Here is a 16,419-nt window from a genome sequence, read left to right on the forward strand (position 1 = left end):
TAATAATAATACCTGAAACCCAACCAAAACCAGCAGGAATGTCGTGAGTAGCGACATGATTACCGCTTGCCCTGGCGCAATCTCCTCTCCCTCTCGTAAGCATTGGCCTCTCTGCCCTCCTGGTTCTGCACCTCGGCCACAAGTCGTTTGTATTTCTTCTCGTACTCGGCATCGCGCTCCTTCTTTTCGCGCAGCTTCTCGCGCGCAATGAAGTTGGCATCCTTGCGTAGTTCCCGCATGGCGCCCTTGCGCTCGCGCTTGTACTCGGCCTTGAGCCGGTTGGCTTCCGCACGCTCGCGGTTGGGGTCGTAGTGCTTGTCTGGGTTGAATGTATCCTCGAACTTGGGGATGGCGGTTTTAATAGCCAGCGGGCGGTGATCGTGGAGTAGAAGCGGGCGACGAGTAAGGCGGGCTTTCGAGGTGTGGCCGTCGAGTTTATCGAGGGTCGACTGCAGGGTGTCTTGAACAGCGGAGGGAATCTTACCCTTGCAGGATCGGCTCAGGAAGCTAAAGACTTTCTGAGCTTGATCGAAGATCTCAAGGAAAGCAGACATGTCGGACCACATATCGGAGGCGGTGCCAAGGAGAGATATGAATGTGTTAATGAGGGAAATCTTGAGCTCCTCTTGGGCTTTCGGGCTTTCCGGGCCAGTAACGTCCCAGAACTGGAGTTTCCTCGATTTCAGCGATTTGGAGATCTTCAGTCGTAGAGATTCCTCCGGTCTCCGAGACGGGAAGAGACCAAGGCTGCTCTTTGGCTCCTCCGGGGCAAGGTTACACAGGGCGTTGAGGACGTAGTTGATCAATTCGGGCATGTAGCGCTTGGAAACCGATTGGTATTGGAGAGCCAGGCTTGCGGCATAGGCACCCGTTGCAAAATCTGCGAGAGTGTTCACGGCACCCTGTCCCAGGTATCGCGAAAGGCACAGTTGCGCCGGCGTTGCGACGGCGTGGAAGTGATCAGATGTTGGGAAGGTAGTGGCAATTCCGGTTAGAATGACCAGGTCACTGGGCCGGAGATTAAGTGGACGGTCTGCTGCGATTTCACGTAGACGAGCCCTGAACTCCTGAGAGACGCTCTCGGGGTGGCTCTTTGCTAGAGAGTGGACGTGACGGAGGATGTTCTCAAGAATGGCAAAAGGAGGATGCTCGGGCTGTTCGGCCATGTAGGCGACGTGTTGAATAAGGATGCGAGAGAACTGGCCAAGCTTCTTCTTATTGTCCGGGTGCAGACGATGATGGTGTAGAGCTCGAATTCTCTGAACGACCACCGGAAGGTCCTCCATGGGCACATCATTAATGATCTCGAGGAACTCTTCATGATTCTTCGGGCAAGGGTATGTATAAGCCAACCCTTCATTAGCTTCTGGTGCATCACCTGTAGCAGGGACTTCTCCAGCGTTATCGCTAGGGAGAGTAAAGCCGTTGATCAGCTCGTCTTCTTCGTCCTCTTCCACTTCCTCTTCTGACTCTTCTCCAGATAATACCTCCTCATCACTGTCGCCGATTGATAAGCTAACATTGGATCTCGTCTCAACTAGATCATCATCGATTATAAAATCATCCTCGTCTTCGACGCCAAGCTCGGGAAGAGTACTGGTCTGACCCGAAGATTGTTGCAAACCAAAAGCCTTCGCGTCATCTGGGATGGATTCGTCTTCGGACATGTCACTTCCTTCCTCTTCCTTTTCGTCTTCCTCCTCCTCTTCTGACTCACTTACGTCCTCGCCACGCATTCTCCGAACACGCTCTTCTTCTAGAGCCTTCAGCCGCTCTGCTTCTTCCGCGGCTTTCTCCTCCTCTGTCTTTGTGCGGTCCGTTGGCTTGGATCGCTTATCAAATGTTAATTGCTTGAGGCGCTGGTCATATTCCTTTTCAGTATCTCCTTTGGCTATGCCCTCCATAAGAGCAGCGCGATCTGGGTTCATAGATGCCAGATCACTCTTCGGAGGTTCTGGCTTTGGCGGTGGCTTCACTCCTCTTAGCATTTCGAAAAGATCAGGAAGTCCTTTGTCGAGTTCTTCACGGAGATCGTCATCGTCCTCCTTAGCTTTTTGTCGCTCATACTTGTGAAATTTTGACTTGGCAATGACCTCCTTCATAACTTCGTGTTTTGATTTCTTTCGTTCGGGATGTTCCTCCCCGTCTTCTAAATCCTCTGGGCCATCCATCTCGCCATCATCGAAGAGAACTCGTTTCCTTTTTCGGGCTACTTCGGAATCTGAGGCATCATCTTCCAGCCCGCCCAAGTCACCTTCTTGGAAATCGTCTTGGTCGACATCGTTCAAAGACTGGCCTTTGTGTGTGAGTTGGAATTCTTCTTCCTCGTCATCCCCCTCCAGATTGAACATTGATTCCTTCCGCATCTTGCGCTGACTTGCTCTAGCATAACGTTCGGCGGCTCTCTCTTCAGGCGTCATAGTCGGGTCATCTTCACCGAATCGACGATCTAATATACCACCGACCTTGTTCCTCTTCTCCATCTCTCGTAATAGCGTTTGGCGTCTCTGTATATTGTAGATCCGTGAGTAAATACAGTGAAACATAGAGCTGCGATAAAACTCACTTTTTCTTCTCCCAGTGACTTGGTAACACCAGGTCGCGCACGCGAAGCAGCTGTACCTGAATTCCCATCTCGAGTTGTCACATCAAATTTTGTCCGTGTACCCCCCGCTTTTATTTCGAATGGATTGAACCGGTCTCGAATTGACTGCAAAGCGGCATTGCGCTGGACTCGATTTTGCGCCGCAGCACCACTCTTCACATTCTGGCGCTTTTGCTTTTTCGACTGCTGTGGCCCCAACACTCCACTATCGCGGAGAGAGGCCTTGAGCTGCTTCAACTGCGACGGCGGCATATCTGCGTGCTGAAGTGGTCGCAAAAGCGTTCTGTTTCTCCTCCGAAATTTCTGGCGGCGGCAGTATGTCCGAAAAAAGTTATATTCACCGCCTTTACTTGCTGAATTCTGCCGGTTTGTCTTTAGATCATCATTACTCTCCGCTTTCTACGATACCATGAGTATAGATCGTCCTCGATTTCAAACCGAACCATGCCCTCTCATATGAATGATAGGTTCTTATGGCTATGCTAGGTGAGCTTTTTGCGATTCATTCATGGTAATTGAATGAGCTGCTGACCCTATAGGCGTTTCTCTTTTCTTCGCTGTTCGCGGCATAGTCACGGACCTCCGCCGAGTGCGAGACCTGACGGAGATTAAGCATGTCGAGAAGGAAGATAAGATGATCAGTGAAGGCACGGAAGACGGTTGGTTACATTTTTTCCGAAGTAGCTTATTCAGTGGTTAATTGACTAACAGCCCTCAAACTGGACACATTACTAAAGCTCTCTGAGAGCACAAGCTACGACCTCCGGGCAGCGTATGACAGCTCCTGTATACACGGCCATAATAGGCACTGACTTTCTTCATAGTGCTTTGCGTATTATCGCTGAAAGATCTACAAAAGGAGAAACTCGAGATTTGCTTTTGAGGGACCTTGTAAGCACAGACGAGGAGAGACGAAGCAAAGCCCTCAGTGCGATGTACTTCCTAGTATCGAACCGCTCATGTACGGACTTTACATATTCGGCTTAGTGATATCTCAAGTTGATACTGACTGCTACGATTTAGTTTCCCGGACCTCCATCTGTGCCAGACTGAAAGACCCGCCCACATACAACGCTCTTGTCGACTGTCTCTGCAATTTCCTCAACGAACATACCAAGGAGACCTCCACCACAGTATCGCCTATTTTACCCAAAACTAGACCTCTCGGGGAGAAAAAGGCGCTTGGTACACTAAACCTAATTCTTCCAGAGAATGTGCCCGCAGCTCTGGAGGCTGGCGTGATCAGTCGTTGGCTCTCAAAATACCCGTTTCCCTGCGCGCTTTCGGAGCCATCGCGCCGGCAAGACGTAGTGATACTCATGAAGACTTGGTGGGCCGATGATACTCTTATGAGTTCAATATTTAGCACACTCTCGTCCCATCCGGAGGGAACGAAGCAACTACGCAAATATGGTCTAATGGGTAGCATGATCGAGGAAAACGACCAGGATGACGATGACAGTGATATATGGATGGTAGATGGTGATGATACTGCCGGCTCAAGTCGAGTCCCTGGGAGACGCTTGCGGGAACGGAGTGCTGAGGAGCAGGCTGTGAGGAGACGAAGGAGAGAGGCTATGGTGTTGAGTGATGGAGGACGACCACTTGGTCATGAAGATATCATTCAACTGCCTATCTCCGAATGATTGACGACGGGTTTCCTTTTGTATTGCCTCCATTGTGAGAGGAATGGAATTCATCTACTTGACGGCTGCACTATGTGATTGTTGTAGCTATTTGTTCATTTTGCTTTTATGATACCCTTTTGTCCCGATATTACATAGCCTGTTTCATTAATGTTTTTAACTGTACAATTGGGATAATAATATTCATAGTCCAATCCATGCTGATTTGGCAGCGTGATCCACCTTCTTCCGACTGCTTTTAAGCATACCAAGCGCCTTGAGCTCTGATACCGCCCGATAAAACAATGTCATAGTCATCCGTTCGTCGCAAGCGTTTCCTTGTTCACTCTCGAACACCGCATAAAAAGCCTGCCAAAGGTCGTAAACGTTCACCAGTGCCCCGGACTCGAGATATAGCTGATATAAGATAGCCGTGGCTGGCTGTCGCGCGGAAATCTTAGCCTCCACCCTATCCGACATTGACATCAGGTAGTCGAAAGGATTGGCTAAGGCACGTTCGATCGCAAAACGTGGCCTAGGAGAGAAGATCTCCTTCAAAGGATTTTTCATATCAAGAAGAAAAGCTTCATGCAAGAACAGGTCTTGTGGTCTCACCAATGTTTCCACAAAGTACCTTTCTGACAGAGCATGAACGCGATCGATTACCTTGGTATACTCAATATTCTGCTGGGGTAATTTGGCTTTGCTCTTACTGAGCTTCACCCGCTGTTGGACCACAGTTGTTGCCACGATGGAATTATGGCTATCATACTCACTCCGGAGCGGCTCCGTGCCCTGGTATGTCTGCACAAGAGCTTCGAAGTCTTTCTTTATTTCTTGGAACTCCAGACAGTCAGTCAGGTTTTGAGGCAAAAACGCAAGGAATTCCTTTAGCTTGCAAGAATCCAACGTTTTCAGGCCCCTAAGAAGGTCATCCATACAAGTAGAATCTTGCAATTCTCCAGATAGTGCACGAATTGACAAATCTGGCATCGTGAAATTTTTTCTTATATCCATGCTCTTAAGGCACAGATAAATTGTCTTGACAACCTGAAATATATCTCTCATCCGTTGCTGTCCGATTTCCATGTACTTTAAGCTTTGCTGAAACAGAAACTCGTCGTTCTCCAACAAGTTGCGCACTTGTTCAGTAGAGGCATCATCAAGCAGATGTTCGCAAAATCTGGTGGGGTTAGTCAAGAAAAGGCTAAGTGGAGGTACTATATCACCTTCGGAATGATGGAAGATTTCTAATTGCTTCGCAAAGCTTCTCGTCTTGCATATTCACGGAAACCCCGTTTGATAGGAGTATTGCCAATGGATTTGCAAAGAAATGTGTCATGTACGCATACTATCCCCATTAGAATTGATCGGTTTAGTAGGCGTAATATGGTGAATACCTTGACTGTCCGAGTGAAGGCCTCCGGTGTTTGGAAATAGTCGTTCGATTTCTCAAACAAAACTCCTGTAATATTGCGCCCTAGCCAGAATCGTCCGTTTTGGTCTGCTTGTAACCGCTCATACATGCGATCAACACAGTTACTTGCTCCGTGAATCTCAAAGTATCTACCTCTAAGAAGGGCTACGCTTGACCGAGGAAGCCTTCCTTCGAAGAGTTCAACGGATGTTGAGATACCAAACAATAGGGTAAATGGTATCCGATCAAGCCAGGAACTAGAACAATTAACTTGATGGACTAGTAAGGATCGTGGGCCTTACCTTAAGAGGGACAGGAGATCAGTTAGAATGTTCGGATCAAAAGCTTCGCTGTCACGGAATGCTACGACCAACTTCTTGATCCCTTTCCTTTTCACATAGTCTCCAAGTAAATCGAGATCATACCCAAGAAGTCTAGGCCCCTACGGCATTCTTAGCATCTCGCCCATATGGGGTTTGGACGGGGCAAACGCACCTCTCGATCCGTCAAGAAATTTTGATATCCATCGTTACCTTCAGTGTTTGTGACGGCAGCTCGGATAATATTCTTCAACGTTGCCTTAAGGTTGGGCGCATCGCCAGATTCCAGTATGACCACTCCGCCTTCCTCTGACGCAGTTAATTGATTATTGAGCTTAGCTAACAGTCTGCCCAGCGATGAAACATTGGATCCAACTGTTATTAATGCTGTGGGGATGCATCCATCATATCTATCGTTGGTTAGGAATTTCAAAGCGCCTTCGTGTCCAAACAACGAACTACCTACGTCTGATGCGAAGTCGACCGAACAAAGGATAAAACGTTCTCAAGAACTTCGGAATCCACGTCATCTAGAATCTCCTACCTGCCGTTAGCAAGACACACCATACCCAGCCAATCGGCAAGCATCTATTGTTTGCGAACCTGGATCTTGGTTTCTTGAGTTGACCACAATAGCTGGTAGGCATTGTACCTCAATTCGACCGATGACTCGTTTTCCTCGCCGTCCAGTAAGGGAACAAAAGGGTGCGGTTCACTTTTCTGTTCCTTATCCTCGGGTTGCACCTTTCGTCGCTTCGAAGGTCGCTCTCCGTGAGCTTTCGCGGAAGTTGCAGATCGATAGATGTACACACCCTAGAAAGCATTAGTGAATTTGTAATGGATTTTAGCTATCAGCGCAGGATAATACCTGAGTGTTTGAGCCATCCTTGGCTACACCCTGCGTTTCCGTATCCAAGTCCATAGTAGGTAAGCTTCGAGACAGCCTGCCCTCTGTCGTCTGGGGAGGAGTGAATGTAGAGCGATTTACTGAAACCGCGGCGGAGCTCGCGTTGACGCTAAACCAAACTGGGTGGTATTGATTTTCCGCCGCGGAGCTCCATGCGATAACTCTCCGCAAAACTTCTACTTTATTACTGTCACAGCAACTTTTGCTCACTAGTGCTCTTTTGTCAGATGATCTAACCGCCTACACTTCATGCTGCGCCAAGCTGTTCGAGGAGCTCGGTGGTATCAGCATGCGGCGCTCAGAACACCGTCGGCTCCGTCTCTTCCTTTACGGCGACCATTCTCCGTCGTAGCGCCACGCTCCCTCCAGTATGGCGGCCCCAATGACAAGGTTCGGTTTTACGAACAAGATACTCGCGGGAGCAAAAAGAGAAGGCAGGTCAATCCAGAAGCCGAAGACAGCGCCGATCGGGAGGAAGTGGAGGGCGAACTGGCTAGACTTGAGAAGGAACTGCAGGATTTGAAAGAAGGCCCTTACGGCCCTAATAGTCAGTTCATCAAGGAGCTACCCGAGAAGGAGAGAGCCATTGCACTAGAAGCTCTGAGAAAATATGAGACGGAGCATGGCAAGGATGAGCCGATATTGGCCTTGAGCAGGTTTTTGACAATGAGCTGGATGAGATGTTGAAAGAGGAATTCGAGGGCCTGGCCAAAGAAGAGGAAAACTGGAATTCGACAGGGAAAGACAACTCGCTAAAAAAGCCTGTACGGCGCCCCTACGAGGTTGCAGTAGCGACTTCGGAACAACATCCCTATATTGAGAAATTCAACCAATGCCTGACCCGGATCGCAAGCGATGGATCAAACGAACGATTCGGGCCGGAGCTATGGAAATGGTACCGTCGTTGCAAACAGATGATTCCCGAATTCCTAGAGTCAATACCCGAGGAAGCTCTGACGTTGTTATGGCATGCTCAAGCTGGTGACCACACAAGATCTTCCCGCGCAAGCCATATCCAAATACTCGCTGAGGACGCAATGTCAGTTGGAAAATCGCTCTCGACGCCACATCTGCTCTCTTACATTGAGTCGCTCCGAGAAACTGGCAAAACAAAGGAAGCGCTAGATCAGTGGGAGGCACATCAAACGGGGCTCTCGCAAAACAAGCAAGACCTTGAAGCATATTGGAAATTGGGTGTACGGCTCTTTGCTGCTGAAGATGACCCTCAGCGAGCACAGGACATCGCTCTCGCATTTTTAGCAAATGACAAGTCACGCGAACCTCGCATCCTCCTTCCAATTATTACTGCTTGGGGGCGGCAGCCTGGCAAAGAAGCTGAGGTCAAGGCGTGGGCTTTATACCTACAGCTGAAAAGTCTTCTTGAGAACACATTAACTATGGGTGATTATGATAATATCAGCATTGGTCTTTTAAAAGCCGGGAGACCGAGTCTGGCTATCGCAGTGTTCAAAGACATGATGGTGACAGGGCAGGACCCAGCAAATGATTCGACCTCCCTCTACACAGCAGCCGTCGGCCTTGTTGGTCATCTCCAGGCGTCGAGTATTTCGGAGCAGGATGTGAACAGGGTGTCGCTTTCCACGCTAACAGTCCTACCTCGGAGGTTCCAGAACCGATTCTTCTATGCCAGCTGGATGAAGAAGCTCATTGGAATGGGTGAAGTTGACTCTGCTGCACTGGTGATTGAGTTGATGTATGAACGGGGAGTGAAGCCGGATTCAAAACATCTCAATGGGCTGATTGCCGCTTGGCTTCGTGATGGCAATCCTGACGCGCGAGAGAAAGCTGAACGACTGGGGTGGTCTATGGTTCAACAGCGGATTGACAGTGTTTGGGCGCGCACCAATTCGGCTGGAAGCTCTCCTAAATTGACCGTAAGCCCCGATCCAGATAGTCCTCGCATACCCAAGTGGATGCGGCGAGAGATTCCATCCGCGAACATCGAGACATTTTCCATTCTACTCCTCCATTATACCCGAAGAAGCGACGATGGTATGGTCAAATATCTAGTCAAATGCCTCGGCGATGCTCAAATTAAGCCAAACTCCTATTTCATGAACCACATCCTATATGCCGAGCTCCGGAAACAGGATATCGGATCTTTGTGGGACAAGTTCCGAACCATGTCTACGTCGATCCAACCGGATCTGGAAACCTTTGCTTGCCTATGGGACTGCGGTAAACTTCAGTATGACCGCGGTCGCACGGCATTTATTGCAGACTTTCCGTCTGCTCGCGGCCTTTATGCGGAGATGATGCAGTGGTACTCTCGCCTTCCTACACGGGCCCAAGCCGCCACGCAAGGAGAGTTCTCAAAAGAACTCTATAACCAAATTATTCGTTGTTTTTGTCTCTCTAAAGACCTCCCTGGCACACTGATTGCCCTTTGCTCGTTGAGATCAACATTCGGGTTCTCTCCTGACGACGCGACCGCTCGTCTCATAGTCCTACAAGTTGCACGGATGGCCGGTGTCCCGCCCGACACACCCAAGCGCCGTCTCCGTCGCCTTTCAACGACTCCTAGAAGCAAGGAGAACATCTCCCATGTCAACAGGCTGGTGGAGATCTTGAGCGAGCGCAAGGTGTCTGCTCTCCAGGCGCGGGGGCTTACTCTCGAGACTCTCGAGCCGCAGGAGCGGGAGCAGTATCAGCTTGATATAATGACTGACCTTTTACGTATTATCATGGGCCGGGCTGCCACTGAATTGAGCAGAGTTGAAGATCAGATTGCGTCCGCCGCAGAAGAGATGAATGTTGTGGGTATTGACCTTGGATCGTCGCTGGAGGATAATGACCTTTTACTGTAGGTCCACACCAGTCATCATTTTAGTAATCAGGAAAAGTACATCATGGTGTTTAGCGGCATTGCTTTGGGAAAGAAGAGTGGCATGCAACATACGGATCGGCGTTCAGGTGGTGCTATGTATATACTCATGGCTCTTGTGTACTATAATAGGTTTTTCCTCTCTTGAGCTATCTTGGAACGCTGGGGCTGTCCTATGTTTCTGAAACCCAGTGGCTAATAAAAAGTTGCCCCTCCGATTGGATTATCTGCCAAACCACTTGTGCTATATAACTAGAACCAGGCCCTATCCACGCAAGGTGTAAGCCTATTAACCCTCTCCACACCAGGCACCACCTACCGCAACAGAAACCTAAAAGACCACAGACCACCCAGTAGTCCAAGATACAACGGCACAGACGCTACAACCAAGGAAGCGGCCTCGTTGCGGACATTGTATCTCGAAAAGTGACATGTGCTTGACCCAACATAATGACTCGGATGAGTGCCTCTGATACACTGGGTCATATTGCCACCCACCCATCTTTCAATAATCCTATTAGACACATTCAAGTCGGGCGTAGGAGGGAAGTAACGCTCAGGAACTTCACACCAGTATTGGTGCTCGTTGTATCTATGGATGATATTTGGCGTGCAGCAGGTTCGGAGTGCGTCCAAGTCTTCTGGTTCGTTCGGTTGATCGCGAATGTAAAACGAACATACATCTTTCGAGTCCAGTTCGGGTCCATATAAGCTTTCCAGAGTTTCTACAGGCAGCTCTGTTGTTGCCGTCGTTGCCGTCGCTTTTTCTGTTGCAGACATAGTGTGGATCTTCGACCGGGAAAGATCTGATTTTCTTGATCTCTTATAGAGATGATGAGAAGAAGATCAGGTGAAACTTATAAAATACTAAGAGTATGCAGATCTCACGATCAGGGGATGGCTTAAGTTTCTTTTCTCCGCAGACTATGCTGGATCATCGCGTTTCCTACCTTATATGCCTGCGGGTTGAACAATTATCCTGCAGCTCCATCCTTCTGTTCCTCCGCCGAAATGAAACAAAACAGGAGAAAGGCAGACAGTCTTTGTCTACAGCCAACGCGGTTACTCGTCCAATTAGAGATAAATGCATCGAGCACAAGGGCCTCTTTCTTGTTTCTCTCCATTCGGGGAGTAGTCGACAATCCAGCATTGGTGGAGCCGACGCTGCACGGCCGCCATTGAGTTGCGAAACATAGCAAGGCTAAGGCCAAGGCACACAAAGATACAATAGTACTTTGAAATCCAATTGGCCAATTTTTAAACATAGTGTATCATAGACTTTTGCCGGGCGTAGTCTTTGTCTGGGTGGTCTGGGTCAAGTCGTACCTGACTACATGCCGCAGGGCAGGGCATTAATCGTCTGACTCTCATGAAGGAAGTTACTGGCACTCGTCGGCATTTGTGGGATTTCATTCTTTCTTCTACCTGGTTACACAAAAGCAATTCTGTTGCAAGCCGAAGCCGTCACTATAATCTACACAGAAGATGTTGATCTTGACTACTCCGCATGGAGATATTGCTCTCCAAGCTTATCCGTATGGGTCTGACCGCAAGCCTGCAATTTCAATCTTTTTGACAGACCGCGTTCTCTCTCGTCTCTCCCGCTCGTGTACTTTACTAGTACAACTCTCGTTGAGCTCCTAAGGTAGCTAAGGAGGGGCAGGCTGACAGTATACTTGGATTAGGTTTAAGGGGTAACAGCACAGAATGGGGTTAACGCGCTATATATAGAGAGTGCAATCCGGAGCTGCTGTACGTTGAACCGTGCCCTATGCAAGTTATCCAGGCCTGCCGTACTTATTACATACTGCAAGTCAAAATGTGTGAAATACTCCTGAAGATCTCCTTCCTCCTTTGCCTAAGCCTGTCTCTAGCACATGTAATCCACGTGGACAACACATCAGGCACAAACAACACATTGGAAGAGAGACAGCTCATGGGTCACCAGTTTATGTGTTGTATGGGAGACTGCAGTTACGAGCTTGTCGGAGATGGAAACCCACATACGGATTATCTCCACCGGCAAATGACCAGTACAGGAGATTGTCGAGATGGCCCAGGTGCGAAGGGCTGTGGGGTAGGATTCACTGCGAGTTATACATTTGGGTACACTGTCTCAGCCGGAGCGAACGTTGGGTGGTTCGCTCCTGGCTTCTCAGTGTCGGAATCATGGACCGTGGGCGAGACCAAGACCTGTAGTGCAGATGTAAATGCAACGGTCTGTCTCTGGTACGATATGGCATATGTGAGTAGTACTCTATTTTGTCCTGGCAAGTTGTTCATTCTAACAGACTGTGACAGACTGCGTACACAGTACAAGTCGTCAATAAGCACCTGTATAGCTCAGTGTGTTCTAATCAGCCCATGGGACCGTGAGTGACTGGTAAACGTTACATTAGTCATTATTTCACTGACCAGGTTAATTAGGCTCGTCATGAAGGCGCCAAACGTGAACAATGCCCATGGTGGTCATTGGTACTGTGCATATGGCAAAGACTGCCGTGAGCAAGGTGAAGAATACTGGTGTCTGACGGAAGATTGCCCACCAAAGGGAAGGTCTAAACCTCAGGATTAAATCCAGGCCTGATGCATTACGGACCTAATTGGTCTATAATGTACACAGCAAACCTACATCCAACAGGGTTGATGCGAGCGGTCTTCTGCGCGGTAAGAGGAAGGAGGGATTGACTACTTCGGACCTCGACGCTACTATACAAGCTTTGGTAGATTCAATAAAACACAGTAGGTTTTGCAATTTCGAATGTACTTCAAGACATTACACTCACTGTAGAAGGTCCATATTCCAATTCGCTCTCATAACAGGCGACTCAGTACAACCGCACACACAATGTAAAAATACAAACTGCTCCAGTCTGCCATTCGTTCTCACTGACTGCCTCCATGTAAAGATCCAATGAATGTCAATCCAAAGGGGCCCAGAACCTCCCTATGTTGCAAACGTATATCCTTGGCATTAACGCTGTACGCCTAACAATTTCCTTCTGGTATGGATGGAGGGGACAGATAGTCCAGAGGCTGGGGGCCAGTGTATAGGAAAAGAATGTGGCTTTCATACTTCAACACGGGCCAATGGCGCTGCCTTTGGTGGTCTGGGGTGTCAATATCAACATGGAAATGTGGCATGACGCTAACGCTAGACAAGTCTTAGTCTACAATAGCATAGCTGAGCCGTTGGCTACGGAGGTTTTGCGCTTTGGATTGGTCCTCTTTAACCTTTTAAATTCCCAGGTCCACTTCTTCATCGGTTTTCTGACACGAAGCAGGGGTGCATACCAACCAAGGAACAGTGCCAATTTACTATCCACAGCATGAAGAACCATTGGCCAAACTGTCCTCCGACCATATGAACACTATAGTGAGCTTGACTCCTTGAGACCTAATTGAGTGGTTTCCAACCACGACTACTTCGAGTCTGCATCTACTAGAAAATCATTGGAGCAATGTTCTACCATAATACAAATGCAACTGGGCAACAAAGGTAAGGGCCAAGAAAGTCTTGTTGTATAAAGCAACTACTTTCGACTTCACGATGAGTGGATCGACACCCCCAACATATCTCTGTGTTGGTTGACTCAGTCTATACAACAGTCACAAGCATTCAACTAAAGCACACACATGCCTCACCATGAGTATGCTTCCTCAAAATACTCAATTCCTTCATACCCCTTCTTCAGTATACTATGCACACTGCGTCTAACCTCATCCGACATATGGGCAGATCCGCATGTAAGCACCGCCATTCTGTGCTTCACCATCTGCGCTTCTGTAGCGACACCATAGATAATATTCTCAATATTGGGGCGTCCACGCTCAATACGCAGTTCCCCATCTTTGTCATCAACAGCAGCACAGTGACTATCACAGCCTTTCGTACAGTGGAAACGCCCAGTAAATCCTTCTAGCTCCAGTGCACTGGCAAGTTCCCTACCACAGAGCTGCTCCATGAATTCATGGCCGCGGCATGCCCAGACCAGAGTAAGGCTGGAAGTCTGAGTGCTGTTATCGCCAGGCCTTCTAGAGCCTGTCTTTGACAACCTGGAAACGTGGTCGTGAATGTAAGGTACTGCTGTTGCAATGCCGGTGCCCCCAACAATCATAAGCACGGTGCCATAGTGATGTAATGGAAGTGTATGACCGTAAGGCCCTTCCAAAGATATGGGAATAGAAGCTTGATAATATCCGTTCTCAGTACTATCGTCAGACGATGAGCGTAAACACTGGTTTTTCAGCTGCTTTGTCCAACCATTATAGGGACGAATCCAGAAAACAAGGTTTCCAGGAGTAGGAGCAGCAGTAGAAGACTGGGTCTCCTGTGTAAATATCTCTGTAGTAGTTGAAGTGAAGGGGTTCTTTTCATTCAGGGCTCCAGTCATAAAGTGGGGCGCTTGTTTTCTATGAGATGAGGACGTAAATGGTGACGTTGTGCTTTGTGCTGTGCAGGCGCCGACCGTAAAGGGATGGTTTTCCCAACCACGCCAGCTGAATAATTGATATAGGTGGAAGTAATGCCCTGGTAAAGGCCTAATTGAACCACCTGCTTGAATATCCAGTCGGATGACATCAGCGTCTTTGCTATACGTTGCCATTGCTGTGGTGGTTTGCACACGTCCATGGGTAGAGACGCGGATGTTGCAATATGCCAGGCGTACGATGCGCAAGAACCGGTCAAAGCACCATATGACAACCACTGGCCAGAGATAGGCGTTATATTTAGTTCCGAAAACGGAAGTATGCCTGTTGCATTTTGTGAGTCAACTTGGCATCTGCTAAAGGCGTGGACTAGGAGGGGGCATATGAAGGACGCACTGAAAAACCGCAACAAGAAGGACCACTGCAAATAGGATGTGTCCAACCAAGAACAACTCATAGCATTTAGTACGAATGTAGGGGGTGGAGAGACCGCAAAGTAACCCCATCATAACGGCACCCTGATATATTAGCAGAAGGAACTTGAGGTGGCTTAGCTCAGACTCACAATAATACCGAACTTGAACCAAAGAACATGCAAACCTTCCTCGTAATAAGGCCCTATATGAGTTTTGTTAGCTGCGTGACTACTTCGGAGAGGTTTCAAAGTCCCTACCGTAGATCGTGTCCAGGACAGTATATGATATCGCATGTACAAAGGCGAATATAGCTGTGAGACGACTCAAGTGTCGGTGGAAGACATTGAAAGTACTGAAGCTCCAACCAGTGGCCCAAATAAAGATATTGTTCCTTCCAGCGAATAGCCACACCCATGGCAAACAGGTATATGCGAACATGCTAGTCCGTTGGGCAACGTACTTCCATGCCTGTTGCGATATCGTTGGCATCCTTTGAACATGTTAGTCGATGCAGTTCCACATTTATTAAGGAGTACCACTATCCATACGTGGCATTTGGAATGAAGATGTCGTGGAACCCAAAGTTGAGGATAATACACATGATCCAAAATCCCACCACCACTAGAATCTCCGGGCGATTCGGAATGCTACATCCCAGGAATCGGCGCTGATGATACGATCCAAGAGCTGTAGGGACGGCGAAGTAAGCTTTCCAATAGAAGCTAAGACGATCCCGTAGTCCAGGTTTTCCTGGTAACTGTTGTTCTCGCTTTCCCTCCACGTCTCCTCTGCCCGTACCTTCGTGGATATGCCGCGATGAAGTCCATAAACGATGTAGTATACCCATGAGCAATATTCCACCCCAGTAGCCCATTACACTCCAGCTCAGCTGCGTTGATTTCGGTAATGCTTGGTCTTTCGTTAGCTGTGATATGTAGTCAGTCGTGTTGGCCAATCAATGAATCGAGAATGTTATGTCTCACGTAACTATGGAAGGCAACGAGATAGTATGAGCGTGACAGTAATATAGTTGATGTCAATGTCGTTCCATGATATTGACTAGGGTCAACATGCGGAATTTCCGTCAAGTATGCATTTGTTATATTGTCCGGTATCCCATCAAGGTCCAATGGACTATAGAGTCCCTGGCAGTAATTTGTCCATAGATTTACCCCAGCAGATAGCTCCTTGTCCGAACAATATAGCTTTGCAGATATATAGATGGACTTTACCTGTACAGGGTTGTTGCATGCAGCGTTTTGTGAGTAGTGGCCAGGCCATGTTAGGGTTGATAGCGATTCATAGATGGAGTAGAAACAATACTCGTCTAGACTCGAAGCGGAGAGGCCTCCCCATGAATGAACAAGGTCTGAGAATGCAACTAGTATAATGATATATAGATGCATTTTGGACAAGAGACCAACAGCAGTAATGACTGGTACTCAGAGAACCCCTCTTGAAGGTACATACACTGTTGGAAAATCATCAATTGGCTTGTGTTTATATGCTACTTTCCACGTACTCTCTTCCCTCTTTAAACTCAAATATGAGTGGGCTTTTGGTCCTACTTTTGTGAATTTGAGAAACCTCATCATAAGAAGGGGGAAATCATAATACGTGGGGCCCAGAACCGCGGTAGATTGCACCTGGCGCTTCAGTTCCATCTCGAAACCAATTTTTGGTGCAAAATGAGTGAGGTAAACGTGGGTTCTTGCTTGTATTGGTTAACATATCAATGATCCCATGCATATCACTGTCCGTTCACAATATTTACGTTATTCAATGACAATGTCCGCTTTCATCTGTCGTGGAGCTATACCCTCCAGCTCACTACAGGGTACAGGCAGTCGAAT

The 16,419-nt window shown here is 48.2% G+C and overlaps 6 protein-coding genes across 6 annotated transcripts; 3 read left to right on the plus strand and 3 right to left on the minus strand.

Annotated features, from left to right (window-relative positions):
- Window positions 1–59: 59 nt before the first annotated feature.
- ANOM_009235 (snoRNA-binding rRNA-processing protein NOP14) lies at window positions 60–2,857 on the minus strand (the record flags this gene model as incomplete). Its single annotated transcript, XM_015554491.1, has 2 exons — window positions 60–2,507; window positions 2,567–2,857. The coding sequence occupies 2 exons, from the start codon at window positions 2,855–2,857 to the stop codon at window positions 60–62; spliced, it is 2,739 nt and encodes a 912-aa protein (XP_015404009.1).
- Window positions 2,858–3,072: 215 nt separating this feature from the next.
- Window positions 3,073–4,251, plus strand: ANOM_009236 (uncharacterized protein; the record flags this gene model as incomplete). The annotated part of the gene is made up of 5 exons (XM_015554492.1): window positions 3,073–3,091; window positions 3,145–3,264; window positions 3,317–3,377; window positions 3,430–3,566; window positions 3,629–4,251. Exons 1-5 carry the CDS (start codon window positions 3,079–3,081, stop codon window positions 4,249–4,251), a joined length of 954 nt encoding a protein of 317 aa, XP_015404000.1. The 5' UTR covers window positions 3,073–3,078.
- A 183-nt stretch (window positions 4,252–4,434) lies between these two features.
- Window positions 4,435–6,889, minus strand: ANOM_009237 (putative origin recognition complex subunit 3; the record flags this gene model as incomplete). Its single annotated transcript, XM_015554493.1, has 8 exons — window positions 4,435–5,413; window positions 5,460–5,581; window positions 5,631–5,904; window positions 5,950–6,089; window positions 6,143–6,377; window positions 6,434–6,507; window positions 6,571–6,780; window positions 6,836–6,889. The coding sequence occupies 8 exons, from the start codon at window positions 6,887–6,889 to the stop codon at window positions 4,435–4,437; spliced, it is 2,088 nt and encodes a 695-aa protein (XP_015403999.1).
- Window positions 6,890–7,123: 234 nt separating this feature from the next.
- Window positions 7,124–9,702, plus strand: ANOM_009238 (pentatricopeptide repeat protein; the record flags this gene model as incomplete). Its single annotated transcript, XM_015554494.1, has 2 exons — window positions 7,124–7,556; window positions 7,613–9,702. 2 exons carry the CDS (start codon window positions 7,124–7,126, stop codon window positions 9,700–9,702), a joined length of 2,523 nt encoding a protein of 840 aa, XP_015404002.1.
- A 1,836-nt stretch (window positions 9,703–11,538) lies between these two features.
- On the plus strand, window positions 11,539–12,294 carry ANOM_009239 (uncharacterized protein; the record flags this gene model as incomplete). Its single annotated transcript, XM_015554495.1, has 3 exons — window positions 11,539–11,964; window positions 12,021–12,091; window positions 12,147–12,294. The coding sequence occupies 3 exons, from the start codon at window positions 11,539–11,541 to the stop codon at window positions 12,292–12,294; spliced, it is 645 nt and encodes a 214-aa protein (XP_015404001.1).
- Window positions 12,295–13,360: 1,066 nt separating this feature from the next.
- ANOM_009240 (ferric reductase family protein) lies at window positions 13,361–15,440 on the minus strand (the record flags this gene model as incomplete). The annotated part of the gene is made up of 5 exons (XM_015554496.1): window positions 13,361–14,474; window positions 14,547–14,668; window positions 14,716–14,768; window positions 14,824–15,056; window positions 15,115–15,440. The coding sequence occupies 5 exons, from the start codon at window positions 15,438–15,440 to the stop codon at window positions 13,361–13,363; spliced, it is 1,848 nt and encodes a 615-aa protein (XP_015403998.1).
- Between the last annotated feature and the right edge of the window lie 979 nt (window positions 15,441–16,419).

The sequence above is a fragment of the Aspergillus nomiae genome, assembly GCF_001204775.2.
Source record: "Aspergillus nomiae NRRL 13137 chromosome Unknown contig00293, whole genome shotgun sequence".
Classification (NCBI taxonomy): domain Eukaryota; kingdom Fungi; phylum Ascomycota; class Eurotiomycetes; order Eurotiales; family Aspergillaceae; genus Aspergillus; species Aspergillus nomiae.